This window comes from Oryctolagus cuniculus, chromosome 5 (genome assembly GCF_051225735.1).
Source record: "Oryctolagus cuniculus isolate XC-2025 breed Fujian yellow rabbit chromosome 5, ASM5122573v1, whole genome shotgun sequence".
Lineage (NCBI taxonomy): Eukaryota > Metazoa > Chordata > Mammalia > Lagomorpha > Leporidae > Oryctolagus > Oryctolagus cuniculus.
In genome coordinates, this window is record NC_142871.1 from 138,047,883 (window position 1) to 138,075,665 (window position 27,783).

Sequence of the window (27,783 nt, forward strand, 5' to 3'; positions counted from 1 at the left end):
TCTGAACTGTGGGTTATCCAACCACTTATGTTGAATGCTCCTTTTTCTATTAAATAAGGTGATGTCCTGAGTTTTTCTGCAGTCTGAACATACACAATGCTTCTGTACTTGTATTCATCCCCCTCCTCTGACAGCAGGTGTCTTGTGAGGTGTTTGGTCCCTTCCTGTTCTCCTGCCATGTAACTGATCTTCCTGGCTGAGGTTCTGTCTCCTGTCTGCAGAGTCTTCCTCAAGAATCCTCTCTACCACTCTGTCTCCATCTACTCAGTCTGGACAGCCAAGGTCTCACTCCCCTGCCTTTCCTCACTACAAATGCAAAATAAGACACACCCTTGGCTTTGCTGCCCACTTCTCACAGTGCATTTGGCCTCAGCACTCCTTGTCTCAAAGGGACTCCCAGGGCTTGAGTGATTGACAGCTGTGATGTTGCTACAGATCACATCCACATCAAGGTAAGGATTATCATCAGCCCCTCCTGTGCCCCCTCAGTCACTGTCCAGCTCCAGATCCCAGCACGTGGTCATCACCACCCTCCTCTGCTGAGCACGGCCTTGGGGGAGCATTCACGGGAAACACAAGTATCCACTTTCTGTACAGAGACGTCTGTCCACAGAGCCTTTCCTCAAATGTCCTTGTCATGAATTTTCCAAGAATCTTCCTTCCAGCTCCTCAGCCAGCCCATCACACTATTGGTCACAGCCTGTGAATTGGCAAATACTCGCAGGCCTGGGTGTTTTTCCCCAGTCAAGTGAGCAGTCAGGTGCTCTTCACCCCTGTGCTCACTGACGTCCCAGAAAGGGGCTGCAGTGCTGCCACTGCCCACTGGGTGGTGCCTGCCTGCGGTCAGAGCCATTTGTAAGTCAAGCTGAGCCTTCTCCTCCCTGTCAGGTGATCCTAGGAGCTCCCCATGGGACCACAGGCACAGACTGGATGGGGAAAGGCAATGCTGTGTGAGGGAGGGGCCGTGGGTGTTGGGCCGTGTCTTCCTGTGACTCAGCTGTGAGTGCAGGGCCTGCTCAGTGGATGCTGCGTGCAGTACACTCTCCCATGTGATGATGGAGTGGGGCTGTGCACGCCCTACTGTGCAGCCTCTGAATCAGCACATTGCCAGTGTGACAGTTAGAGAGAGAGAGAGAGAGAGAGAGAGAGAGAGATATCTTCCATCTGCTGTTTCACTTCCTAATGGCTACAACAGCTAGGACTGAGCCAGGCTGATATCAGGAGATAGGAGATTCTTCCAGGTCCCCCATGTGGGTATCAGGGTCTAAGCATGTGGCCATCTTCAACTGCTTTCCCAGACCATTAGCGGGGAGAGGTAATGGATGTGGAGCAGATGGGGCTCAAACTTGTGCCCATATGGGATGCTGGCACTGCAGGCAGACACTTTACCTGCTGCATCACAAAGGGAGCCTCAGAGAAATATAATTTTAGGCAACAACAGGCATGTTGGGAGCTTTATGTTGGAGAGGCAAGCTGAAGAGTGGAAAACCACAGCTTGGAGTGTGACACTGGGTTCAAGTCCTGCCTTCAGCACCACTCACCACCGTGTGATGTTGATCAGAGCAGCTTCCAAGCCTCACTCAGCCCCTCCTCTGTAAGGAAGAGGAATCCTAATGTGTAGGAATGTGGTGAGCAGTGCCCCAGACCCTGATCAGCACCGGGCACCCAGTGACTGACAAAGAAGTGCAGCCCTCGTAAGGACCGGGCTTTGTCCTCTCTGTCACAGGAGGACAACTGTGGACCCAGCCACACTTCCTAGAGGACCTCTTTCCCACTGCAGGGAAGCTTCCTGGGGTTTGGTCAACCTGGGCCCAGCTGCAGGACAACTTGTCTCCTCTTCCACCTCTCTCTCTCTCTCTCTCTCTCTCTCTCTCTCTCTCAGCGGAGCCCTCACCTCCCTGGTTCCTGATTCCTGGCTGACTTGGGGTTCTCCTCACTGGGTGACCACTCTCTGTGTCAGTGTCTGCCTGGGGCTACTGGAGGGGATGGGTTGGGGTCCTGATGCTCTGGGACAGTGGCCCTGAGGCTGCTCCGGGGGCGCTGCTCTCCCAGGAGGTGACCACCAGTGACAGTCAGGCTCCAGGGTCCCCTGGCAGCAGGAGGCCTGTCCCTGGCTGACCTCAGGCCCCCTGCAGTGCCTATTTGAGAAAGCTCAGGGCTGCCTGCAGGGAATTTTCAGGATCTGTTCTGCTGATACCAAGGATGGGGCCCAACCTCCTTCCCAGAGATTTACTCAGAGAGCTCAGGGCTGCACACGTGCGTCTCCTGCAGCCCTGGAGCTTCTCTGGGGGCCAGAGGCCGTTCCTCTGCAGTGCAGTCAGCAGGAAGGGGAGGCCTCTGCCTCCAGCTCCGCGGGAGCTCAGAACCCTGACCTGTGCATCTGCCCCATCACATGCGCACTGACCAGCCTTCCACCTTCCCACCTCCCTGGCTGGACAGAGGGACTAAGGACCCAGCTGTAGGGAGTTGGGTTTGCCATGAAATGAAGACAGGAGCTGACAGTGCAACCTGTGAAAGGTTTCATGGATTATGTGGCATAATCTGCTCACAGGCGCTGTCAGCTGGGTGTGCAGAAGCATTAATACTACAAGCGCAAAAGGAGGCCAAGAGCAGGAGAGAGAGCGCCCAGCCCCAGGACGCCCGCAGGAGAAGCAGGAGTGAGAGCAGCTGAGCCCAGGTTGAACTGTGTGCTCTGCCCACGGCAGCCTTGGCGTGCAGCCCCATCGGCCCCTGACTTTCAAACCAGTCCATAGCACAGCGTGTGTGTCCATCCTAGATCAAGGCTGAGTGCTCCCTGCCCCCAGGACAATCCCACCTGTCCCTCCCCGACCTCACCTCCTCCTCAGCCGGCCAGGGGCCAGCTCCTCGCGTCACTTCTCTCTCCGCAGCTCCTCCTGCTGCTCTCTCATTGCATGCATTTGCAGTCCTGCACTGCGTGGTGTTTTGGGTCTGGGTTCCAGGATTCCTGTCCTCATTTCTAAGGTTTCTGGACTGCACTGTCAGCGCCTTCCTGCTGGGAAGTGCTGCTGTCTGCCAGTGCTGGCCACAAGGGGGCAGCAGAGGGCTGGGAAACCCGGTGCCGCTGGCGCTGCCTCTGGGTTGGCCCTGCTTCCTCTGGGGCCTGCTGCTGTGCAGAGTTCTGGAGCAGGGGTTTGGAGCCAGGATCTCCGCATTGTTTGGAACACGCACTCCTTTAAATAATGAGAAGCTCACGGAGAAAGAGAATGAAAAGGGAAGCTTATTTTGGTACAAAGCATTGTGAGGTCCGTGAGCAGCTTTTCCTAAACGCATTTCCAGGACTTCTGGAAGAGCCCTCCCAGGTCCTTGGCCTCCCCTCTGCCCCCAGATCCCTGGACACCGCTAGGGCTGCCCCCCACGTGGTGGCCCCACTGGGAGCAGGCGGAACTCTGGGGGGAGCTGGTGCCAGCAGGGCTGACCCTGGTGGGTTCCTCACCTCGGGAGCCCGGGTCTCAGCTGCGACAGGAGGACAGCAGAGCGCCTCCCAATAACGCAGGAAGACGGGCACGGAGACTCCGTGTGTGCTGCTCAGAGGGAAACGCGGGAGAGAGAGCGGGGCCGAGGGTGTGGTGGGGGCCGTGGGACAGCAGAGGGCAGGCGTCCATCCAGTTCTCTCAGCCTCCCTTCTCAGATGGCGCCTCAGCAGCCTCTGCCTTTCGGGGGACAAGACTGGGGTCTTTCCCATCACCACTTCCTCCGGTCCCTCCGCCAGGATTTGCCTGCTGCACCCTTGCCCAGGCAGGGCCTGATCCACAGGAAACCTGAGGAAAAGGGTCAGAGAATTCCTCCAGGTCGCTGACGCCCCCATCTGGGCAGCACTGGCGCTGGCGCTCGGGGCCCGGCCACTGCGGAGCCCTGGAAAGCGCTGAGACCCTGTGGGAGGAGGGGTCCATCGGCCCCGCCCCGGATACATCCGGGCTTCTTTCTTCATAACCCTGCCTGCTTCCTCTCTGCCTCCTTCCTTTTTTTTTTTTTCATTTTATTTATCCATTTGTGATGTAGAGTCACAGAGAGAGGGAGAGACAAAGGTCTTCCATCTGCTGGTTCACTCCCCAGATGGCCGCAATGGCCAGAATTGAGCTGATCAGAAGCTTAATCGTGGTCTTCGCCGTGGGTTCAGGGACTGAAGGACTTGGACCATCTTCTGCTTTTCCAGGCATGGCAGGGAGCCTGATAGGAAGTGGAGGAGCCGGGACTCGAACCGGCGCCCACTTGGCATGTCGGTGCTGTTGCCTCCTTCCTTGATGCTCTTTCTTTGCTTGTGCCATCATCTTTCCACTTCGTTTCAAGTTTTTATTTATTTTTTGCTTATTTATTAGTCTGATAAATTTATTAAACTTTCATGTGGGCGCCATTGTCCTGGCTGCTCCACTTCCTATCCAGCTCCCCACTGGTGCACATAGGAAAACAGTAGAAGATGAACAGCTTGGCTGTTGCAGCCATCTGGGGAGTGAATCAGCAGATGGAAGACCTCTCTGTCTCTCCCTCTCTCTGTCTGTAACTCTGCCTCTCAAATATTTTGCACCAAAGTAAACTGATCTTTTGATTCTGTTTTCCATGTTTTGAGGCCCCTTGTGCATCTCAGTGGTTGCAGGGAAGGGAGACCTCCTCACCTGCCCTGGACCTTCAGGTGTGGACGTGGACTAGAAACCTGTTCTGAGCTGGCTTGGGCAGGGGTCCCAGGCCATGAGTTCTCTGCTGGCAAACTCTGGCTGGCAGACCCTGGCCCTTTGTTGGGGTGAGAGCATCCGAATGTTCCTGAGCCACATTTGCTTGTAAGCATCAGTTGTGGTGCTGACAGCCTGGACTGGGGGTGGGGCGCAGACTCCTCCCCCCTGAGGGGCAGATGGCAGCCAGAGGGAGAGCGTCCCCCAGGGCTCTGCTCGGCAGGTTGCCTGGTCACAGCTCAGCCCACCAGCCGGGTTGATGATGGTTACAGATGGCAAGGAAAACTTTTAAAGGTGAAACAAGAAGTGTACCCCAAGTGTATGTGTGTGTGCTCATGTGTGTAAATGTGTCTTTTCAGTTTTCATTTATTTTTCAAAAAGGGAGAAACTAGAAAACAGTTCTTAACACTGTTTCCTGGAGAAGATAATCCAGAGAAGGCAAGCTCTTTATCCTAACACTGTCAAGGTCAATGAATTTTTTTTTTTTTTAATCAGAATCTACTTCTGAGAAAAGAGATGGGCTGGGCGAGGATTTGGGTAGCAGTTAAGACCCAGGCTGAGACACCTGCTTCCACAGAATGCCGGCTGGATATCTGGCTGTAGCTCCTGATTCCAGTTTCTTCCTAACTCAGACCCTAGAGGCAGTGGTCATGGCTCACACATGGGGTTTTAGCCACCCACATATACTTTGTGTTAACTGTCATTTTATGGCTTAGATATTTATAGAAAACTAGTTTGAAAGCACTAGAAATAACTTAGAGGTATGACCTCCATGTTAACAAGAAGTAAGATAGGGGCCGGCGCTGTAGGGCAGCAGGTTGAAGCCCTGACCCGAAGTGCCAGCAGCCCATCTGAGTGCCAATTCAAGTCCCGGCTGCTCCACTTCCGATCCAGCTCTCTGCTATGGGCTGGGATAGCAGTAGAAGATGGCCCAAGTACTTGAGCCTCTGCACCCACGTGGGAGACCTGGAACAGGTTCCTGTCTCCTGGCTTCCATAGGCACAGCTCTGGCCATTGCGGCCAATTGGTGTGTGAACTAGAGCATGGAAGACCCCTCTCTCTTTCTGTGCTTCCCTTTCTCTTTCTCTCTCTATAACACTGACTTTTAAATAAATTAATTAATTTAAAAAAACCTATGTGGTAGGGCATGAAAAAAAAAAAAAAAACGAAGAAGTTCCCTAGCAGCTCTCAGCCTGGGGAAGTCTTGGTGCTGGGCAGGGACAGGTGGTGGCTGAGGGGGAGGGGCTGAGGCACTGTGAGCTCTAAGCAGGCTGTGCTGCAGCCACTCCCAGGGCAGCTGTGGTGCTGTCTCCTGCTGTGCTCATGCTGACATCAGGGAGCAAGGTCCACAGGGCAGGGCACTCCCTGCCCAGGCTGCTTCTGCAAGCTTTCACTGTAGATGCTGGAAGGAGATGCAGGGGCTGGCTCTTCTGGCTGGAGGTCCTGGTGGGCCCCAGGGCCAGGGCCTCTGCAGAGGCTGCTGCACTGTGCCAGCTCTGCTGCTCCTCCGGTCTCCTGGGAGCCCACTGCCTCCTGGATGTCAGGAATCCTGGGCCCCCAGCAAGGACCTGGAAGCAGGGTTTATGTGCTGAGATGTGCAGTCTGCTGGGGTCTCTGTGGCTCTGAAGTTTCTGGAGCTGCTGAATGTTAGACCCTGCAGGAAGTCACAGCTTTCCCAGCTGGGAAGAAGGAGGAGCAGGTGAGCTAGCTTGAAGGCGCCTGTGGGGGAGGAGGAGGAAGGCAGGAGCAGCTGGCTGGGCAGGAGGCTGAGAGTGTGGTGGGGCACAGGGCAGGGGAGGGGGCGGCTGGGGGAAAGTCTCAGTGCAGGGAGCCCCAGGACAGCAGTGAGCACTGAGCCTTTACTCACTTCTCTCACTTCTGCTCCTCAGTGTCTGCTGGGACCAGGCCCTGTTCTAACCTCACAGGGTGACTGCAGCAACACAAAGGCATGGACCCCTCCCTGCATAGGAGGGGGCTGCTGTTACCTCCCCCATTTGCTGATCAGGACACTGAGTCCAGGAAGGCCAAGGACTTTGCTAGAACTGGAGTCACCCAGAGTGGCCGAGAATGCAGGGAGCCCAGCAGAGGGGCCCTCGAGCCCGTCCTTCCCAGGACCTAAGCTGCCCTCCCCCCCACCATAAATAGTGTGTGGGTCTTTCTCTGACCAAGGCTCATTTTCTCTTCTCTGTGGCCCTGCCTCCCACCAGGGTCATGAGCTGCTCACGCAAAATCTTTGAATGCAGAGAGAGTGAGGATTCATCTGTCAGCAGGAACTGGCCCTGGGCACCTGCTGAACCAAGGGCCAGGACCTGGGCCTATGGAGTATGAGTCTGGGGGTGGGGCTCAGATTTAGGTGAACACCACAGCCACAGATGCCACAGGTGCTGGGCCCCTGGGACGGGCAGCACAGGCTCGGTGAGGGTGAGTCTGTCTCTGACACTTCTCAGGGACACCCAGGTCACCACTGGAGGTTGAAGAGCTGCAGGAAGCAGGTGGTGGTGCGTCCTTCAGGGTGAGTGGCCTGAATCAGGGTCCTCTGTCCGGGTGGGGTGGGTCCTGGGCACTGTGTGCATAGTGGCCTGGTTTCCTCCATGGGGCCCCTGGGGCTGAGAAAGAAGAGACCTGATTTTCCAGGTAGAGGAACTCAGTTGGGGTGGAAGAGGAGGGGCTGTTTCCCCCCAGGCTGCCCTGAGGGTTCTCTGGCACTGCAGTCTCCCCAGAAGGGCTGGTAGAGCCCCGGCCCAGCTGTCTGTGCTGTCGGGATCCTGTGGGCCCCACGGTGCTGGTGTGCTGAGGCTGTAGGGAAGGCTCTGCTGCTGTGAGGGCTGACGGGAGGACCCTGTCCTGCTGGTGCTCTGGGGCTGACCTGCCTGCTGGCCCAGGCCTCCTCCTCCCCGCCTCTCTCCCCAGATCTGAGGACATGGAGCACGGCTGCCGCCCCTCTCTGCTCTGCAGGCTCCCCTCCCTGCTTCTCCTCGCCCAGCTGCCCACGTGGGGGTCTGCAGGTGAGTCTGTTCCTGTCCCTCCCGGGGTCTTCTTCAGGGAATGAGTGGACCCCCAGCCCTCTCAGTCAGGATGGGATGTGATTTGTGGGGGCCCAGGCTCTAGAAAGGCGATGGGGCTCCCCCAGTGTTTACTTGTCATTAAAAGTTTACTACCAGTCCCTCACCCATAAAGTGAGCACATGGGATTTTGACAGTTGTCTAGGTTTAGGGTAATTAATTAATTAATTCAAAAGATTTATTGATTTATTCGAAGGTTAGAGTTACACAGAGAGAGAGAGAGAAGGAGACAGACAGATCTATCCACTAGTTCACTCCCCAAGTGGCTGCAATGGCCGGATCTGTGCCAGGCTGAAGCCAGGAGCCAGGACCTCCTCTGGGTCTCCCATGTGGGTGCAGGGAACCAGGCACGAGGGCCATCTTCCACTGCTTTCCCAGGCGCATTAGCAGGAGCTGGATCACAGAAGTGGAACAGCTGGGACATGCTCAGTGTCCAGTTGGGATGCTGGTGTCACAAGTGGGGCTTAACCTGCTACTCCACAGTGCTGGCCCTTTCTGGGGTATTTTAATGTTAAGTATCAATAATTTGAAAATGCTTTTCCCAGTTTTTGGTTTCCCTCCTCTTCTAGGGTTCTGAGCACCCTTTAGTTGTCCCTCCAATATTAATGGAGTGCAGACTGTGTGTTAGGCTCTGCTCTGTGCACACAGAAGACAGTGCTACCCGGGGTGCCCAGGCTCTCCTTCCAGCAGGAGACAGGCCTGTGTCTGTGAGAGATGAGTGTGGGAAGTGAGGGGGACAGGGAACGTGGGTGGGGTGTGGGCAGCAGCCATGCTCAGGGAGGCAGGCAGTGTAGATGGTGAGATGGGAACAGAGATTAGGAGGAGCAGGTGAGCTGTGAGGACCCCAGGGAAAGACAATTCCACAGGGGCAGCCAATACAGAGCTGGCAGTGTGCCAGGGTGAGGAGCAGCAGAGGGAAGCGCTGGCTGGAGCAGAGGGCGCCTGGGGGAGAGAAGCAGGAGATGGGGTCTGAGTGTGCTGGGGTCCACCTGCTGGGCCTGTGGGACACTGGGGAGGGGACTGGGGAGCCAGAGGCGGGCTCTGGGCAGAGGAGGGATGTGGTTTAGCTCATGTGCTGAGAGGATCACAGTGTGGGGTGGGGAGGGAACAGCCAGGCACCTGGTCTGTTGCCATCTCTGGGTGAGAGATGACGGAGATGGGCCAGGATGGAGCAGCACAGAGCTGAGGGGGGCTGTTCCGGGCCATGGCCGCTGGTCCTGCAGAAGTGTCCTCCTGTGACCCTGTCGCCAGGCCTCAGAGGGACAAGGACTAAGAGGGAGTGGATAGGGGCTCCATTTTGTCCTTTAATCAGAGGTATTGGAGCTTCTGAGAAGTTAGGAGACAGTTTTTACAAACTTTATTAATATAAAGAGAACGGATTTCATGCATTTTGCAGACACAGTCCTAAGGAGGCAGGTTTATGGCAGAAGGCAAATTTGCATGTAAGTGCTCTTAGCATTCAGTGGAGGAGAAAACTACAGACAGAAACAACCAACTTAGGAGTCGAGGTGGGGAGCTTCCTGGTGTGGCTGAGTGACCCAGGAGCTCTGAGGGAGCCCCCCAGGGTGCTCTGTGCTCAGTTTCCAGGCCTGTCCTCCCCCAGGCCAGGTTAGGGCCATGGAGGTTCATGACCAGGAGAGTCAGCTCCCTGGGACTGCTCACAAACACTTAGGCATTGTTGGGCCACCCCAGACCGAGTGAGTCAGGAGTTCTGGGGGTGGACCTGTGATCTGGGTTTTACAAACTGTCCTGTGGATTCTGGGGCACGCTCACGGTGGAGACTCCCTGTGTAGCAATTTCTTCATGGGACAGCCTGGGGCCAGGAGCCAGGCTCACGAGGGCGTCTGTGACATCCTTTCTGGGCCACCACCTGTGGCCTGAGGATCTCATCCAGATTCAGAGTCATCACTGCTCAGTCCCTCGGGCCTTGGGGTCACCTCTTCCAGTACCTGTTCCTGGTCTGCCTGTTCTTCTTCATGGTCTGTGTGTCTCTGCCCCCTGCCCGTGTCTCTCAGTTCTCAGTCTGTTCTGTGTCCACAGATGAGTTCCTGGTGATTGGCCCCTCATATCCCATTGTTGCTGAGTTGCATGGAAATGCCACTCTGCCCTGCACCCTGTTCCCACCAACGAACATAGAGGACATGGAGCTGCGGTGGTTCCGCACCAAGTTCTCAGAGGTGGTGTTCGTGTTTCGGAACCGCCGGGAGCAGCACAAGGAGCAGATGCCCCAGTATGCAGGGCGGGTCTTGCTGGTAAAGGAACTCCTCACCCAGGGGCAGGCTGCCGTGCACATCCAGAAAGTCCGGGCTTCAGACAATGGGAGCTACACCTTCTTCCAGAAGGGAGGCCGCTATGCAGAGGCCATTCTAGAACTGCAGGTGGCAGGTGGGTGGCTTGATTGGTGTTCTACATCTATACCTTGGGTGTATTGGAAACTCACGTAATTAAACGTCTTATTTCACAAGTGCAGGAAATGAGCCTCTGTTGCTCATTCTTTGTTTCTTTAATAGAAATCTACCATATGGAATCCCTAGTGTGTGCCATGCCTTGTTTTGGGTAACAGGGACTCATCAGTGAAGCAGATTCTTGCCCTGTGTAGTTTATGATCTAGAGGCTGAGATAGAAAAAGCGATATAAATGACTGGTTGGATGCTGTTAGAAGGGGATAACTGCTAAAGGGGGGAAAAAAACAACCAGAAGGCCAAGTGCGACAATGAAGGTTTACAGGGTGGGGAGTGAGGGCAGCCCCTGGTGTTACATGGGATCAGGTGGGGCCTGGTTGTTGATCTCAGCACAGCTCCAAGAGAGTAGCTGTCTCACCAATGGATATCTGGGTGCATAGAGTTCAGTGTAGTGAGGTACCCAGAGAGAAACCCTTGGCGTGGGAGAAAGTCTGGTGTGCTCAGGGCATTCAGGGGGACACTGTGGTGAGTGGAGGTAGTGATGTGGGGATGCAGAAAGTGCCAGTAGGACTGCAATAAAGAGGTCGGTATTCCTGGACTAGCACTGCCCACACTGACCAGGAAAAGGTCTTTGGCATAGAAACTTGTGCTGGCCCCTGAGTACTGTGGTAGAAATCCCAAGATCCCCCTGTGGACTGGAATGTGAGCAGGCAGGGGGCACACAGCACAGCAGCCATGGCCATTCACAGTGAACCAAGTAGCCCTTGGTGCTGGGTGTGTGGTCCATGAGGGGCACAGATCCTGGGGTTTGGGGGGAGGCAGGGGGAGGAGTGCAAGTGCATCCCAGGTCAGTGTAGGTGCTGTGTGTTGTGTTGGGGTCTGCATGAGGAGGGGAAACTTTAACAGAGCAGGGGCGGGAGCATTGACTGAGGTGACTGGGAGGAGGTGAGTGGGAGGTGAGCAGAGGGAGGTGTGGAGAGCAGTTCTGGGGAGGAGAGGACGACTGTGTGACCTCAGACAGCCACAGTGGGGTGGGGGCAGGGCCCAGACAGGGGGGAAAGACAGAAAGCAGACCCAGCTGAGTGAGTGGATCTGGGACACAGAGAGTTAGGAGGGGGCAGCGGTGACTGCCGAGACTCCCAGGGGTTTGCACTGCTGTCTGTTCTTCAGTGGTGGGAATATTGGTAATTGTGTGTCAAGGACACTTTCCTGTAATAACAGTATAAAAAGCCAGGAAACCTCAGTGGCCTATGGAGAAAGATATTTATTCAATATGGGCATTGAGTGATTTAAACCAATCTGGGTTGGATTTGGCTAGTATCAGGTGGGTTTGCTCACACATTGTTGGTCTGGGTGTGGAAATAAAACCAAAAACAAGGTTCTTTCACAGCAATCCTCTTTGTAAAGGGACTGGAGAAAGATAACACTTTGATTGGTCAATGAAACCAGAACACATTACGCATCACAGGAAATCCATTGAAAGTTTGCAAAGAAAGAAAGAAATATTTTTTGTGTGTGTAGTCAAGCAGATATATTATGCTTTACACACATTTAAAAAAGTTTTATGCAGCTGGGTGTTTGCTTCACACCATGGCACCAAGGGCAGAGTGGGCATGGGAGGAAGAAGCAGATCTTTGAAGAGAATGGAGAGCCCTGAGTTCCACCTGTGCCTCATCCTGGGGCCAACACCATCACTGCCTGTAACCTTAGTCTCCTTCTACTCAGTTCCTTCGTTTGGGACCGTGATGGCCCTGGGCTTCAGTCTGGCACTGTGTGGGGCCAGCAGCCGCTCTCTGAGCTCCTGGCCTGGCCAGCCTTCTCCAAGGACAGGGCCTTGATGTGTGGGGCGGGGACCTCACGTGGAGCAGGGCATGCAGAGCACCTCAGGGTGATCCTGCTGACAGCCACCAGACAGGTGCTCAGCTGCTCCTCCCTCCCCGTCTGGTCCTGCTGGGATCTGGCCCAGTCTGGGCCCCTCACCCCCATGGGTGAACGTGTGGGTCCCTGGTCCACGGATAGTGTGGTGCCCCAGCACAGAGCACAGTGAGCAATGGCAGTGCTGGTGGGAGCAGTGGCCAATGCAGTGATTGTAGCCACTGATGTGGCCCCGGCTGCTGGGCCCTTGGTGGCTCCTATCAGGCTACCTGGCCCCTGTTTGTGATGTGATGAGGGCCCAACATGAGGGTCAACAGTGGTCTGAAGAGTAGGGTTTTTGAATAAATTGCCTAGGACGTGAAAAACTTTTGTTTATTTATTTTTGCTAATTTGACAGGCAAGCAACAGAGACAGTGACTCTCATCCACATCTTCATTCCCCAGATGCTTACAATAGCTGGGGTGTGGCCAGGCTAAAGCCAGGATCCAAGAACTCCTGAGTCTCCCCTGTCTGTGGCAGAGACACAAATAGTTGATCCCTCACCTGCTGGTTCCCTGCGTGCATATCCAGGAAGCTGGATTGGAAGCAGAGGGGACTGGAACCCAGGCACTCAGATATGGGATGTGGGCATCTTGTGCATTATGTTAACTGCTGCACCAAATGCCTTCATCCATGTTTTCAAAATAAACAAATAATCCTCAAATAACAAGACTTGCAGCAGGTATAATACCTGCTTATCACACAGAGCTCACCCTAAATGGACCTAGTAATGGTAGTGGCCAGTTATCTTAGTTAACAGGATTTATCTGGAGGGAAAACAAACATGTTTTTTAAAAGGCTTATTAATTTTATTTGAAAGGCATAGATAGAGAGAAATTGGGAGAGAAGGAGGGAGGTGGAGAGAGAGAGATGGGGAGAGAGAGATAGAGAGAGAGAAAGAGAGAGAGAGAGGGAATATTGTTCTTATGTCTGCTGGTTCACTCCCCAGATGGCTGCAATGGGCCTGAGCCAGGTGGAAGCCAGGATCCAGGTGCTTCTTCTGGTTCTCCTACATGGATGCAGGGACCATGTATTTGGGCCATCCTCCACTGCTTTCCCAGGCACATTAGCAGGGAGCTGGATCAGAAGTAGAGCAGCCAGGACTCGAACAGAGGCCTATATGAGAAGCCAGACTGCAGGCAGAGGCTTAATCTTCTATAATTCAGGGCCAGCCCTACTTCTCCTAATTCTATAATAGCAAGGAATTTTACTTACTGAGGCTCTGATGCTTCCGCAGAAAGGAGGGGAAAGGATACTGTCTTCTTTGATGCTTGCATTTCACTGTGTTGTCCCCAGGTACCTGAGGAAGACATTCCTGGGATATTAAGCTGGCCAGAGGCCTATCTGTTTCTAATGATAATATTTCACATGGGAAGTATTCATAGTTCCCAGTGCTCTAAAGTCAATGCTCTGAGAAGATGGAAGAGAGGGGGAATTCCTCTTATTTTCAATATGGTGAATGAGGTCTTCAGTACTTACTGTTCTTGTAGTCAGCTGGGGAGGTCACCACGTGGGCCGTGCCTGGGTGTGTTCCCATTCTTGACTGTGGCTGCCCTAGGACAGCATCTCCCAGAGAGGCTGGGTGACCAGCAGAGTCCAGGAGTCTCATCCTACAATGGCTGCCTCAGGCCTGTCCTTCCTAAGGCAGTGGCAGAGGCAGAGCCAGTGACACAAATGCTTTTCAAACCTCTCCTTAAGTCACATGATCTGGTCTCTCACTGGCCAGTGAGTCACATGACCAACCACAGAGCCAGAATGTGAAGGAGCTACAGCATGGGGGAGAGTCAGCTCCCCTGAAGAAGGATACAGTACACGGGTATTTAATACTCAATTATCACACATAGTCACAGGTGTGAACTCAGTTCTGAAATTGTGAGTTTAAGTGTCTGTAAGGAAACCTGGAGAGATAACTCAGGGTGTGGCTATGAGGGGAGGAGTGGGGACAGGGTTGTTGACGGGTGTAGTATTGGAAGTGATTTACAGAGAGAGGCAGTAGGAATCATAACAGCTGCCTCAGGAGTGAGTGAGGTGAGGAGATTAGAGGTTCAGGATGGAGTCCTGGGGTCAGGTTGCTGCTCCTGGTTTCTCTGGGCCTCAGTCTTCCCATCTGCACAGTTGAAGAGAAAGCCCCCTACTCTGTGCCCCCCATGGGTCCCAGGGCTCTTTCCCCTCCTTCAGGCCACACCCTCCCATGGAATCTCCAGAATGTGACACAGTGACTCCCCTGTAGCTGTGCCACACCCAGACCCTGCTGAGGCCCTGGGCCAAGTGGTCTCCAAGGTCTCCACAGCTCCCCTCTTGCAGGCCTGGGCTCTGCCCCTCAAGTGCACATTGAAGGGCCGGAGCAGGACGGGGTCCGCGTGGTGTGCAAGGCCTCAGGCTGGTTCCCGAAGCCCCAGGTGCAGTGGACAGACCTCAGCGGGAAGAAGTTCCTGGAGTTCTCTGAGGCCCATGCCCAGGACGCAGCAGGGCTGTTCAGCGTGGAGGCGGCTCTGGTGGTGAGAGACAGCTCTGCAGGGAGTGTGAGCTGCTCTGTCCTCAATCCCATCCTGGGCCAGGAGAAGGCGATGGCCGTGTCCATCCCAGGTCGGTGCTGCTTCTCATTCCTGGCAGGGCTTGGGAGGTTGTGCTGGCATCCCTGAGTGTGCCGGGTGGGCCTGGGTGCTCCCCTGACTGGGTCTCCTCCTGGGCCCCAGAGCCCTTCTTCCCGCAGGCCTCTCCCTGGAAGGCAGCTTTTGCTGGGAGCCTGACCCTGCTGGGGCTCCTGCTCTTTGGGGCTGGCTGCTTCACCAGGAGAGAGCACTCTGCAAAGGTGCAGGAGAGGCAGAAACAGGAGAAGCTGTGCTGGGCTAAGGAGGAGGACCAGCGGGCAGAGGAGGAGGCACTGAAGGCCAGAGGTAGGGGGCCAGGGGCCAGGTGGTGCTGAGAGGAAGGATGCTGGGAGATGAGTCTGTGGGTTCTGCTCTCCAGAGCAGGTGGCTGTGGAGACCCAGACAGGACAGCTGGAGGCTGGAGCTGTGCGTGGGTCTGGAGTAAGAACTTTTCTAGGATGCCGAAGAGGTTTTCCTGTGGTTCTCCAGGCACACGGTCTCTCCTTTCCTTGGGCACAGGAGTTCATGATGCTTCACTCTCTTTCAGATGATCTCCAGGCAGAACTCGGTAAGCTCTGCTCCCCTCCTGAACTCTCCATGTCCCTTTGTGGAGGACACTCGGGGTCTCAGCTCACCTGTTCCCTGTGCTGCTTTTCAGATCAGAGGAAGACAGCTTACCTGGCTGGTGAGTGACTCTCCAGATGTCCCGTGATCTCCTGTCCCCCTGTGCGCAGCTGTCCCCTCCTTGTCTCTGTCCAGGCACAGACATGTGAACCCTCTGTGAGTGCAGCAGTGGCAGTTGGGGTGGCAGAACCCTGCTCCCTGGGCTCTCTCACATCTGGGTGACTGTTTGCAGTCTGTGCTCCAAGACCTGAGTGCAATGATGGGCATGGAGTCTTCCTGTATCCTGAGTCTCCTTCCAGTCCAGGCCTCTGCCCTATATGAGAATTGTTAGTGTTTTAGCCTCCAATGCTCTAGCTCTTGGGCTGCACCAGAAGGCATATGCCAGAAGCTGTGAGAGTTCAAGACAGGAAGGAGAGGAGGAAATGGGGTCATGGAGCTTGGAAGTGTGATTTCTGCCCCTCCCTCTCTCCCTCCTAAAACACCTCCCAGGGGCATCGTTCCTATCCTGCTCATCAAAGGTGCTGGTGAAAAAATGAATGGCAGAGGACAGGGCTGCTGACCAGGTGTGGAGATGTGATGGGATGAGCTGAAGGCTTCTCAGAGTAGGGATGCTTCTCTCTAGAGTATTTTATTCTAGAGTTGTCATGGTGTAGCTGTTAAACAACTGTCTGCAATTCAGGCATCCCATGTGAGTGCTGGTTCATGTCCTGGCTGCTCCACTTCTTCCAGCTCCCTTCTGATGCTCATAGGAAAGCTGTGGAAGATGGCCTAAGTACTTGGGCTCCAGCACCCACATGAAAAATTAGGAAGAAACTCCTGGTTTTTGCTTTGCCCTGGTCCAGCCCTGGCTGTAGAGGCCATTTGGGGAGTGAACCAATGGATGGAGGGTTCTCTCTTTCTCTCCCTCTCCCTCTCTGTAATTCTGCCTTTCAAATAAATAAATATATCTTTTTAAGAAAACATTTTCTCAGGAAACATTTGGCCCCTTAGACTCGACAGTTGGCCTTATATCCATGTTATTTCTTCTTCCTCCTTTAACATCCTCATATTCCTGCCAGGAAATGCTATACAGCAATTAATTGCTATCAATATGGATAATTTGTGCTTTTTTCACTATTTTCACACAGATAGTTTTGGTCTTGACCAACAGCACTGAGGGGCCATTGACACTGGAGTGTTTGTGGGTTTTCAGGCACAGGACAGAGAGCTGACAGCCAAAGTCACCCAGCCGTGGGGCAGGGGTGCAACTCAGCTGTCCTGCAGGCTTCCTGATCTGTGGTCAGGGAGTTTCCCACAGTCCTCTGCTGTCTACACCTGCAGGAGGCCCCTCCTGTGCAGCCTCTCTCCTCCTGCAGAGTCTGACCTTCAGCACAGAGGACAGGGAGGGCTGAGCAGGTGGTGTGGCTGTGGTCTCACCAGGGTGTGTTTCCTTTCAGCCTGGAGGAAGGCGCAGCTGTATGCTGGTAAGTGACCTAATGGTTCCTCTGCCTCCCTGCCCTGCCTCTGCCCTGCCCCTTCTCTACCTGTGGACTCAACTCCAGGTGTGCTGGGTGTCCCTGCTCTCCTTGTCACTTTTGTAGCCTCCAAGGGAATACAGCAGGTGCAGCTCCATGGGACCACATCTCTGCTTCCATTCTGGGCCCTTTTCTACTGCTGGTCATGGTTAGTGTTAGCAAATTCTTCTTCTTCTTCTTCTTCTTCTTCTTCTTCTTCTTCTTCTTCTTCTTCTTCTTCTTCTCTTTAAAATATTTATTTATTTATTTGAAAACCAGAGTTACACAGAGAGAGAAGGTGAAGCAGAGAGAGCGAGAGAGAGTATTCCATTCTCTGGTTCACTTCCGAATTGGCCACAACGGCTGTAGGTGAGCCGATCCAAAGGCAGGAGCCAGGAACCAGGAACTTCCTTCGGGTCTCCCACGTGGGTCCAGGGGCCCAAGGACTTGGGCCTTCTTCTACTGCTTTCCCAGGCCATAGGAGAGAGTTGGATTGGAAGTGGAGCAGCCAGAACTTGAACCAGTGCCCATATGGGATGCTGGCACTGCAGGCAGTAGCTTTACCCGCTACGCCAGCAACACCTCTTAAACCTCTTGACCAACTGAGCCTTGACATTGCCGGGGTGACCACAGAGTTCAGGTGTGAGGAGACCCTGGAGCAGGGCAACGACTGTAGATCAGGAAGTGCCGGTCTCCAGAATACTCTGGAAATCATGCTGCTCAAGACCCAGAATTTACTAAGAGGGTCATGGGATTTGTAGTCCTCTTACCCCCAAATTCCTCCCTTTATGGCCCACTTTGGTCTTCCTGGCCCTCTAGAATATGGTCTTCTCTGCTTCTTCGTGCTCTGACCACTGTCCAGCCTGGGTTTCTTCCTCTAAGTACTGGTGGTTGCTGAGGAATTAGTTACTCTGAGTAAATGTTCTAAATCTGGGAACAGAGGCTCTGGGATGTTTGTGGACAGATTCCTGGGTTGGAGTCTCTGGTATATCTGATATTGTATGCAGCATTTGTGTACTCTGAGTGAGATTAGAAAAACTTAAAATGTATTTGACATGGGTGGGTGCTGTGGTGTAGCAGGTTAAGCCACTGCCTGAAGTGCCAAAATCCCACATGTGCACAGGTTCAAGTCCTAACAGCTCCATCTGATCCAGTTCCCTGCAGAGGCACCTGGGAAAGCAGCGAAGATGGCCCAAGTGGTTGGGCCTCTGCACTCATGTGGGAGACCAGGATGAAGCTCCTGGCTCCTGGCATTGGATCAGCCCAGTTCTGGCCATTTTGGCAATTTTGGGAGTGAACCACTGAATGGAAGATTCCCCCCCACACACACACCCTGCTGCGTGTGTGTGTGTGTGTGTGTGTGTCTAACTCTGCCTTTCAAATAAAAAAATTATTATTTTACCAAATGTATTTCACATGCAGAGAGTGAGAGCAAGAGCAAGAGCAAGAGATATTTCATCTCCTATTTCGCTCCCTAACTGCTAGCAACAGCCATGGCTAGGCAAGGCCAAAGCCAATATCTGGGACCTCACTCCAGGTTCCCACATGCATATCAGCAACTCAACCCTCAGTGCTGCCTTAGGGTCTCCACTGGCAAGAAGCTTAGTCTGCAGCCTGAGCTGGGGATTGACCCAGATTCTTCAGTGTGGATGCTGGGTATTTTAACCACTAAGCTAAATACCTGCCATGTTTTTTAAAAATAATATTTTTTGAATAAGAATATGGAGGATGGAAGGAGAGAGAGAGAGAGAGAGAGAGAGAGAGAGAGAGAGAAACTGACTTTCATTGGCTGTTTCATTCCCCAAATATCCACAATGGCCAGGGATCTTTTTGAACTGTGCTGGAGCCAAAGTCAGGAGTTGAGACCCCAATATTGGTCTCCTACATGGTTGGAGGGAACCCAGCTTGATGCATCATTTACTGCTTCCAAGGATGTGCCTTCGCCAGAGCTGGAATTAGGAGCTGGAGCTGGGAATCAAACCCAGGCACTCTGACATCAAATGCAGACATCTTAGTCCCTGTCTTTGCTGGAAGATCAAACTCCTGCCCCTGAGAAGGGGTGTGTGTGTGTGTGTGTGTGTGTGTGTGTGTGTGTTTACAAGAACAAAACATGTAATATGTGATTTTTCACTACCTTTTTCTCACACCTCAGAAGAATGCTGTATTTTAACAGCTCAGGCCCTGGTTTGATTTTTTTAATGGGCAATATATGTAGACTGGAAAAGGAGAAATATAGAAAGGTAGAAATTTAGCTAGAGAAAGGACTGCAAGCAATTCATGGGAGAAAAGAACGTGTGGGGAAGAGAAGAGGAGGTGAGGGAGAGAGTGAGTGCTGGGCAGGTGGCTCAGAGTGACTGCAGTGGCTGAAGGCCCAGCCCTGGTGTTGGAATGTAGGGAGTGTGCAGAGGGTTTACAGAGCTTATGTGTGAAATAGAATTGATTCCAAGACACCGTGTAGATAAATTTCAGGAAAAATCTAAATTAAAGCATATTAAAATTTTGAGAGAGAGAGCCAGCAAGCAAGCACTTTCTTCTTCTGGTTCATTCCTTTAATACTTCAACCATCGCTGCTGCCTCCTTAGTCTACAATGGTAGGAAGTTAGAGTCCAGAGATGGAGCTAACTCTCGCATGAAGTCGGTATCACACAAGTAACTCTAAGAGGTTGGACGGCAGCCCACACAGTGGTCAGGATGCTTGTGTGTAGGCTCTTATGATCAATGGAGCAAACCCAGCAGCTCAAGATGACCGTGGATGAACAACTTCACATCCCACTGCAACTCATGGATGCTCTTTCACTTCACAAATAATGCTCCAAAGTGGAGTGTGAGGGACTCCTGTTCATTACTGACAATATATACTCTTACAGATGGGATAGCATTTGGTAGCCTGGCTATCTCTTCCCAACACATAAAATCTCTTATATGACTGGGAAAATAATTTAGTTGTTCTAATAAATCAGACAAATCTCCTTCCCTGCTGTCCTCCCCTCCAAAGTTTGGTAGTGCCAAGAAATTCACAGGCACTGGGTTCTTCATGTCAGTTCAGAGTTTGGGAAGTTCTCAAGCTCCTAAGCAAAGGTGACCAGGATCCCAGGGTGACTGAGGAGAGAACAGAGACCTGTACATGAGGCCACTCTTCATGGGGGACTTGGCTTCTTGCAGCTTCTTGTTAAGTGGGGATGTAGCATAGACTCTGGGGGCCACAATGGAAACCTTCCAGTTCACTAGCAGACATGCAAGGCCACCTTCACTGTTTCAAATTCCTACTCAGTAGAAGGAGCAGAGAAATACAAGCTTTAAAAGCCTTCAAGGACAATGGAGAAAATGTAGCAGACCTGGCACAGAGGTTCTTTAAGCAGAACATTGACAGTTTATCCAGGGGACTGAGTATGAAGGAAATGATGAGGAAGGTCAGGAAACCTTAGCATTTCCAGGTCCTGTGGCTGCCCTTAAGGGTGATGTGGAAATGCTGAGAAATCTGCAGAGGTTGGAGTAATCCATGTGAGTGAGTGTGATGGTGGTGGATCAACTGCTGAGCTTAAAGCTGCTGCACAAGGTCACATAGAGTCTGCAGTGGTTCATTACAGAGGAGCAGACAGTGACATCACCACAAAGCAGGGGACCCAGTGATGTGGTCACGAGGTTTGCCCATCTGGCTACAGTGAAGTTGTTAAAGGGTTACAGAAATAAGATATAGAGGATGTTAATGAGATTGATATGAGACTTTCATAAGACACGATATTGAGGGAAACACTGATGCCAAGGATGATTGATGTGTCAGTGAATTGTATAAAACAGATGCCAGAATGGGAGCTTATAGGAAAACTGTAGAATTGAGACACCTCCTGGAAATTGCTGTGAGCAACCAGAGACACTTGGGAGAGATAACGGAAGAAAAGTTAGAGCAGAAGAAAGTTCATCTCAGATCTGAAAAGAGCATCTCAGAGCTGCCGGGTCTGCTGGAGTGTGAATGATTATGTAGAGAAAAATTAGAATGTCAGCTGACTGAATATTGAGGAGAGGAGGATAAACTCAGGGAAAGGCTGAAAAATTCAGGTCTCCAGTTCTGGAGCTTTGAAGATGACTCCCGTGAGTCACGCAAAGGGAAGAGGTGAGTAAAAAAAAAAAAGTGTCTTCTAGGGGCATGTTGTGAGAAGGTACTGGTCAGGGAAACCACTTTAAATAAACTTGCTTCACGTTTGTTTTTTTTTTGTTTTTTTTTTGTTTTTTTTTTGACAGGCAGAGTGGACAGTGAGAGAGAGAGACAGAGAGAAATGTCTTCCTTTGCCATTGGTTCACCCTCCAATGGCCGCCGTGGCCGGCACACTGTGGCCGGTGCATCGCGCCACTCCGATGGCAGGAGCCAGGTACTTATCCTGGTCTCCCATGGGGTGCAGGGACCAAGCACTTGGGCCATCCTCCACTGCACTCCCCTGGCCACAGCAGAGAGCTGGCCTGGAAGAGGGGCAACCGGGACAGAATCTGGCACCCCGACCGGGACTAAAACCCGGTGTGCTGGCACTGCAAGGTGGAGGATTAGCCTAGTGAGCCGCAGCGCCGGCCTTGCTTCAGGTTTTTTTTTTTTTACTTTATTAAAAAAAATGCCTGCATCTCTCGCATCCTGTGTGGTTACTGGTTAGAGTCTCCTCTACTTCACTTCCACTCCAGCTGCCTGCTAATATGCCTGGGAGAGCAGTAGAGGATGGCCCAACTGCTAGGGCTCCTACAGCTATAGGGGAGACTTGGAAGAAGCTCCTGGCTCCTGGATCCAGTCTGGTCCAGCTCTGGCCACAGTGGCCAACTAGGGAGTAAGTCAGCAGATGGAAGATCCATATTCATTCTCTCTCTATTTATATCTCCTTGTCTTCCCTTCCCCTTTCTGACTCACTCTTTCAAATAAATCAAATAAATCTTAAAAAATAGTAATTTTGAAATAAGCATCTAGTGAAGTTGCCTCTCATAAAAAGAACATTTCAATCTTCCAGGAGCAATGAGGGAAGGGACATGGTAAAGAAGACGCTAGGGCAGTGGGGGGGAGGGGTGTCACTGTGGTGATGGGAGGAGCTGTGCTCTCTGGCCCTGTGTAATGTGCCCCCCCTCCCAGATGTTTCTGATCAGGGTCAGGGACGTGGATTGTGAGAAACAGAGTCATGGCCCCTCTAAGGGGAAGGAGACCTGGGCAGCAGGTGCACAGGGAGCCACCTTATAGTGTTTGAGTTTGCAGGGGAATCATTTATAAAACAAGAGGACCATAGAGTCATCTTTTACCATACACCCTTTCTCTGCTAAAATTATATCCCATGTGCTTTTAGTATACTTATTTGAGTCTTGTCTCCATTATTTAAGGATTTATTTATTTATTTGAAAGTCAGAGTTACAGAGAGAGAGAGAGATCTTCATTTCTCTGGTCCACTCTCCAAATGGCCTCAATGGCTGCAGCTGGGCCAGTAAGAAACCAGGAGCCAGGATCTTTCTCCCGGTCTGTCATGTGAGTTCAGGGGCTGAAGGACCAGGTCATCCCCGTTGCTTTCCCAAGTGCAGTAGCAGGAAGTTGGATCAGACTCAGAGCAGCTGCGATTCAAGCCATGCGAATAAGGGATGCTGGTGCCACAGTGCTGGCCCTGCTTATTTGTTTTGTAAGAACAAACAATATCATCACTATTAATCTACATTTTCTCATGAAATGTACAGATGTCTGATTTCTATTTATGAATATAAAACAATTCTTAGCTTACAGATGTCTTGTGAAAATTAAGTGAATTGTACACTGATATTTATTACATAGAACCTGAAGTGTCCTCTCAAAAACTTATCTTGGTTTTGTTTCCTCTTCCTTTTCCTTCTCCTTCCCTTTGTTCTCTTCCTCCTCTTCCTTTTTGTCCCACAGAACAGTTATGGCCCAGAACTTTACAGTTTGTTTGACAACTAAGTCTTTTATTTATTTTTTTAAAGATTTTGTTAATTTATTTGCGAGGTAGTGTTACAAATAGTGAGAGGGAGAGACAGAGAGAGAGGTCTTCCATATGCTGGTTCACTCCCCAAATGGCTGCAATGGCCAGAGCTGAACTGATCCAAAGTCAGGAGCCAGGAGCCTTTTCTGGGTCTCTTACACAGTGCAGGGTCTTGGGCCATCTTCCACTGCTTTCCCAGGCCACAGCACAGAGCTTAATTGGAAGAGGGGCAGCCGGGACTAGAACCAGCCCCCATATGGGATGCCAGCACGGCAGTCGGAGGATTAACCTACTGTGCCACAGCATCAGCCCCAATAACTAAGTCTTGATGAAAAATAAGTCAGCTAAACCTCACTCTCTTCCAGAGGGTACCTGGACCAGTCTCAACATTTGATGTGATTTTGTTTCCTATCAACCCAGATGGAAATGCCAGTTTCTCTGAATGAATCCATATCGGTGTGGGTGGTGGTCACCAGCTTATCAGCACATGTGCAGGAGAAATGCCCTGCTACTTATCACTGTCAGACTTCTACCCTCGTGTCCCTGTTCACTGTTCCCACCCTGCCTTCCCTGTGCCAGGCAGGTAAAGCTCTCTCCCTGATGATCACTCAGACTCTGTGGGTGCAGCCTTTGCTTCAATCAGCACCTGCCTCTCTCCTCCCCAGGGGTGAGCGTGGAGGTGGAGGAGATGCAGAGGCCTTGGGGAGGCTGGGGAGAGGCTTCCTGTGCTCTCTCCTTGTCCTCCCAGCTGCTCACACTGGGGAGGCTGTGGTGTTGTCAGCAGAAGGGCAGGGGCAGGTCCTGTCTAGTCCTTTAGGGGAGCTGTTGGTGACTGTGCCCCATGACAGTGAAGTTCATCTTCTGGGTTATCTGTTTTGAAGGGAAAATTCATGCACCATGTAGACTTTTCCTCCATCCCAGACCCTCCCTTGCCCACTGCCTCTCTGGGCACCTCTGAGTCCCTCCATCTCACACCACACCACGTGGAAATTCCTGGGTCATGATTTTCCCCTGTGCAGGTTCCAAGCATCCTTGTGCTCTCTCCAGACACCTCCTCCTACCCATTCCCCCGCTCCACACTGGGTTGTAGCTCCCAAGCACATGTGATTGCAGGAGGTTTGTGTTTGTTGCCATAAAAATGACCTTGGCCTTGGTGGCTTCCACCACACACGCTGATTGTCTTACAGCTCTGTGGTCACATGTCTGAGACAGCTCTCACTGGGCTAAAATCAATGCAGGATTGCCTTCCTCTCTGGTGGCTCATTCTTTTTCCAGCATCTGAGCCCAGTTGCATGCCTTGGTTCATGACCCCATTGCTCTGGCTTCATAGTCAGCAATGAATGCATCTTTCCAACTCTGGTCCCTCACTCTGTTACTTTCTGTGATCACAATAGGGTTAGCACGTTTCTTTCAGCATTCACATGATTAGATTGGGCCCACCTGCGTAATGCAGTGAACTATCTTAACTTCAAGGTCCTTAATCTTTTTTTTTTTTTGATAGGCAGAGTTAGACAGTGAGAGAGAGAGTCAGAGAGAAAGGTCTTCCTTCTGTTGGTTCACCTCTCAAATGGCCGCCACAGCCGGCATGCTGTGATGATCCAAAGTCAGGAGCCAGGTGCTTCCTCCTGGTCTCCCATGCGGGTGCAGGGCCCAAGGACTTGGGCCATCCTCCACTGCCTTCCCAGGCCACAGCAGAGAGCTGGACTGAAAGAGGAACAACTGGGACAGAACCAGCGCCCCAACCGGGACTAGAACCCAGGGTGCCGGCGCCGCAGGCAGAGGATTAGCCTAGTGAGCCACGGCAGCGGCAAGTTCTTTAATCTTTTCCCATTGGCAAAGCTCCTTTTCCTGTAGGTGAAAGAGTCACAGGTTCTAGGTATTAAGACATGGGTATCTCTGAGAATCATCCTCCAGGTTCATATCAGCCAGTTGCAGCCCCCTCTCTCCACCTGTGGCTTGGAGGCAACCTACAAATTAACTCAATCAGTGCTTTTCAAGTAAATGGAGATATTGGAAATAATGAAATCCCCAATTTATTCTCCAGAAAACCTAGCTTTCATAAAGGTATTGTGTCTAGGAATTTGCAAGAGCATGACTTGAGAATTAAATCTGCAGTGATTTTTCTGTTCAGTCATGTCCAGTCTCTCAATCTCTGGGTTAAGTTTATATCAGCCTTTGTGGAAAGGGTGCATCATGGGGTGAGCGTGTGAGTGTGAGGGTGTGTGTATGTGACACAGGCCATCAGCTAAAAGTCTCCCACACATTTCCCCCATCACTCCTCCATCGCTGTTTCAGAAGAGCAGGTGCTGGGCTGACCTGTGCAGTCTGTGCAGACCCTGATACGTAATGTGTGTTCTCTTGCAGACCGGCAGAAGGAATGGTTCCAGGCCTGTGAGTGACTTCGTGTTCTTTCTGGGTGCTCCTCCCTATGGCCCCCATGGCTCTGGCCTCTCCTTCAGTTCTCTGTGCTGGTACAGATGCTGGCACCATCAGTGGTGGTGGGGTGGGGGCTGAAGTGACAGGAACAAAGCCAAGATGGTCATCAAGGTCTCTGTGACATGTCTGATCTCAGAGAGGTCTCCTGGTTCCTCCTCCTGCTTGGAGACCAAGGGCCTGAATCCCAGGGCCCTATCTCAGGGGCCTTGCCCCTCCCCCATACAGCTAGCTGGGTCTGGGGGTGGTTGTGCATCCTTGTTGTGGGACTGAAAGTGGCCTTATATGACTGCAGGGCCTGTCACTCTGAATCCAGATCCGGCCCATGTCAACCTTGCCATCTCTCCCGAAATGACGAGTGTGACCTGGGAGTACACTGGTGGGGGCTGGTATGACACCTGAGCATGTTGGACCTTAAGGGCATCACGTCAGGAAGATGTGACTGGCAGGTGGAGATAAGGAGTGGGGCCTTCAGTAAGTGGGCTGTGGGGGTCTGTAGGGATCATGTGACTAGGACAGGCAGGTATATAGCATCCCCAGATGAGGGGTTTTGGGTTCTGGGGTGCTATTACAATAACTACCTTGCCTGGACTAAGCCTCAGCAGCTTCTCTCCCTTAGGCAGGATCCCTGCAGGGTGGGGATTTTCCTGGACTATGGTGAGGGGGACGTCTCCTTCTACAACATGACTGACGGCTCCCACATTTTCTCCTTCCCCCCAGCTTCTTTCTCTGGAACCCTCTTTCCATGCTTCATGCTTAAGAGAGACATGACCCTGAGCATCTGCCCCACAGAGGGGGGGTCTGAGGGGCTCCCTGTGCCCCTTAGCAAGTCTCCTTCTTTGGAGGAGGCTGGGAGGCCCCCAGGGGAGGGGCTCAGCCCAGGCTCTGGAGTGGATGGAGCTCCCCCAGGGGCTGAGTCTCCATTGCTGCCCTGAGCCCCATAGGGGCCCTCACTGCCCCTGACTCCTCAGTGAGACTCTTGCTGGGGCTGCAGGCTCCTGGGACAGAGCCTCTGGGGTAAGTCCTGGATGGCTCAAGAGCTTTCTCGTCTCATGATTAAGAGAACTGCTGGTTCACGCCTGTATTCAAACAGAAGATGCAAGTTCACAGCTGTTTGAACTGGTTTAGGATAGGCTGAATTTTACTGTGGGAATCTGTTTTTGTATTTTTTTGTCTTGAATTATTTTTTACTGATTTTCAGTTTAGGAAATGCATTGGGCTGAAGTCTGCATTACTGTGCCCAAGAAAGCAGAGTTAAATTATCCAACTTAAATGTGAGCCGAAGGCCTAGAGATGGAGGCGAGACCCCAGCTCTGTTCTGGGAGGGTTTGTTCTATTTGTTACAGAAGTTGGACATCTGACCATTTCCATGGAAATGAGTGACTGATGGATTTTTAGGGGAAAGGTATTTAATGGTCTACTTTGTTTACTTCCATACTGGGATGGAGGAAACACACATGATTTTCCACACTTCAGTAAATTTCTGTTCCCAGTGAACAAACTGCTGTGTTCATTCAGGGAATCTAAGGGGAGGGCTTGGATTCCCTTCTGTGTCAACACTGCAGCTGTGGGAAGAAGAGAGCTGCTAGCAGGGTAGCAGTGGATCCTGAGTGAGATGAAGATGAAGATGAGAATTTCCTGATGCAAATTCAACTGCAGGCAGCTTTGACCATGAGCGTGGTTCTAGTTACTCAGTGCATTGCCTCTTTATGATCCAAGTCCAATTGTCACAGTGAGTGGAAAACCACAGCAAACAAAATGAAGCAGGACTGTTGAGGACTCAGATTCTTCCAGCAAGGAGACGTCCATTCTTCCAGATAAAATACTTTGACTAGGAAGGGGCTCTTGGAACAGAGGTCCTGATGCTGCTTGAGACCCCCATGTCCCATGATGGAATGCCTGGCTGGGTTCCCGTCCTGGTTCTATTTCTTATTCTCACTTCCTGCTAATGCTCACTCTGGGAGGAAGCAGCGATGGCTGAAATAGTTGGATTCCTGCCACCCATGTGGGGACCTGGATTGAGTTCCTGTCTCTGTCTTCAGCGTTGACCAGCAACTGTTGTTGTTTGCATTTGGAGAGGGAATCAGTGTCTGGAAGATCTCTTCTTCATTTCAAATAAGATAAAAATAAAGAAAAAATAAAACTATCTGTTTGGCAATCAATTCTGATGAGTGTGAGTGACATGAAATTGGAAGTGGAAGAAGGAAGAGGGGATAGCACCTCTGGCCTTGTAACCAGTTATGCCAATAAGGAAGACGGTAGCTGCTATGGTTTCAATATTTGTGTTGCCCAGCTCAGTCGGGATTGTAGTTTTATAAGTCGTATATTAATGGTAGTGAGGGGGTGGAAACTTAATCTAATTACTGTGTTTAGAGTTAAGGACTTTGAGAAATGGTTTATTAGAAGCAGGTTGTGGCAGAGCCAAGATGGCGGAATAGTGAGGGCGCGCACCAATAGTCCAGGGAAAAGATAGTTTAATAAAAGTGGAGTTACTGTAGCCTCAGGAAAATGCTCAGGAAAAAATTGCAGAGGAAACTTTTCCAGATCTAGTGGATGTGACAGGCAGGACCTATGGGGAGAGCAAGATGGCCCACGGGGTGGAAGCCGAGCCACGGGAGCCAAGCCACA

At 51.9% G+C, this 27,783-nt stretch overlaps 2 protein-coding genes and 1 pseudogene across 16 annotated transcripts in view; 2 read left to right on the forward strand and 1 right to left on the reverse strand.

The window, feature by feature from the left end:
- Positions 1-27,783, reverse strand: part of LOC100343357 (butyrophilin-like protein 1) — a 363,518-nt gene that overhangs the window by 292,847 nt on the left and 42,888 nt on the right. The window lies entirely within an intron of this gene.
- LOC149126702 (butyrophilin-like protein 1) lies at positions 6,040-27,308 on the forward strand. 12 transcript variants are annotated; one of them, XR_016234679.1, is made up of 12 exons: positions 6,046-6,384; positions 7,143-7,197; positions 7,596-7,690; positions 9,788-10,132; positions 14,368-14,649; positions 14,760-14,960; positions 15,202-15,222; positions 15,313-15,339; positions 16,715-16,741; positions 25,087-25,113; positions 25,451-25,629; positions 26,357-27,308. XR_016234679.1 is itself a non-coding variant. In XM_089334156.1 (12 exons), the coding sequence occupies exons 1-11, from the start codon at positions 6,330-6,332 to the stop codon at positions 25,555-25,557; spliced, it is 1,242 nt and encodes a 413-aa protein (XP_089190282.1). In that variant the 5' UTR covers positions 6,046-6,329; the 3' UTR covers positions 25,558-25,604; positions 26,357-27,308. The 12 variants fall into 12 exon arrangements, 10 of the variants coding, with proteins under 10 accessions (XP_089190288.1, XP_089190289.1, XP_089190290.1 ...); XM_089334156.1 differs by having other exon boundaries at positions 25,451-25,604; XM_089334155.1 differs by having other exon boundaries at positions 25,451-25,544.
- On the forward strand, positions 19,990-21,336 carry LOC149126703 (ankyrin repeat domain-containing protein 42 pseudogene; annotated as a pseudogene). Its single transcript, XR_016233468.1, has one exon. The product of XR_016233468.1 is annotated as an ankyrin repeat domain-containing protein 42 pseudogene (transcript).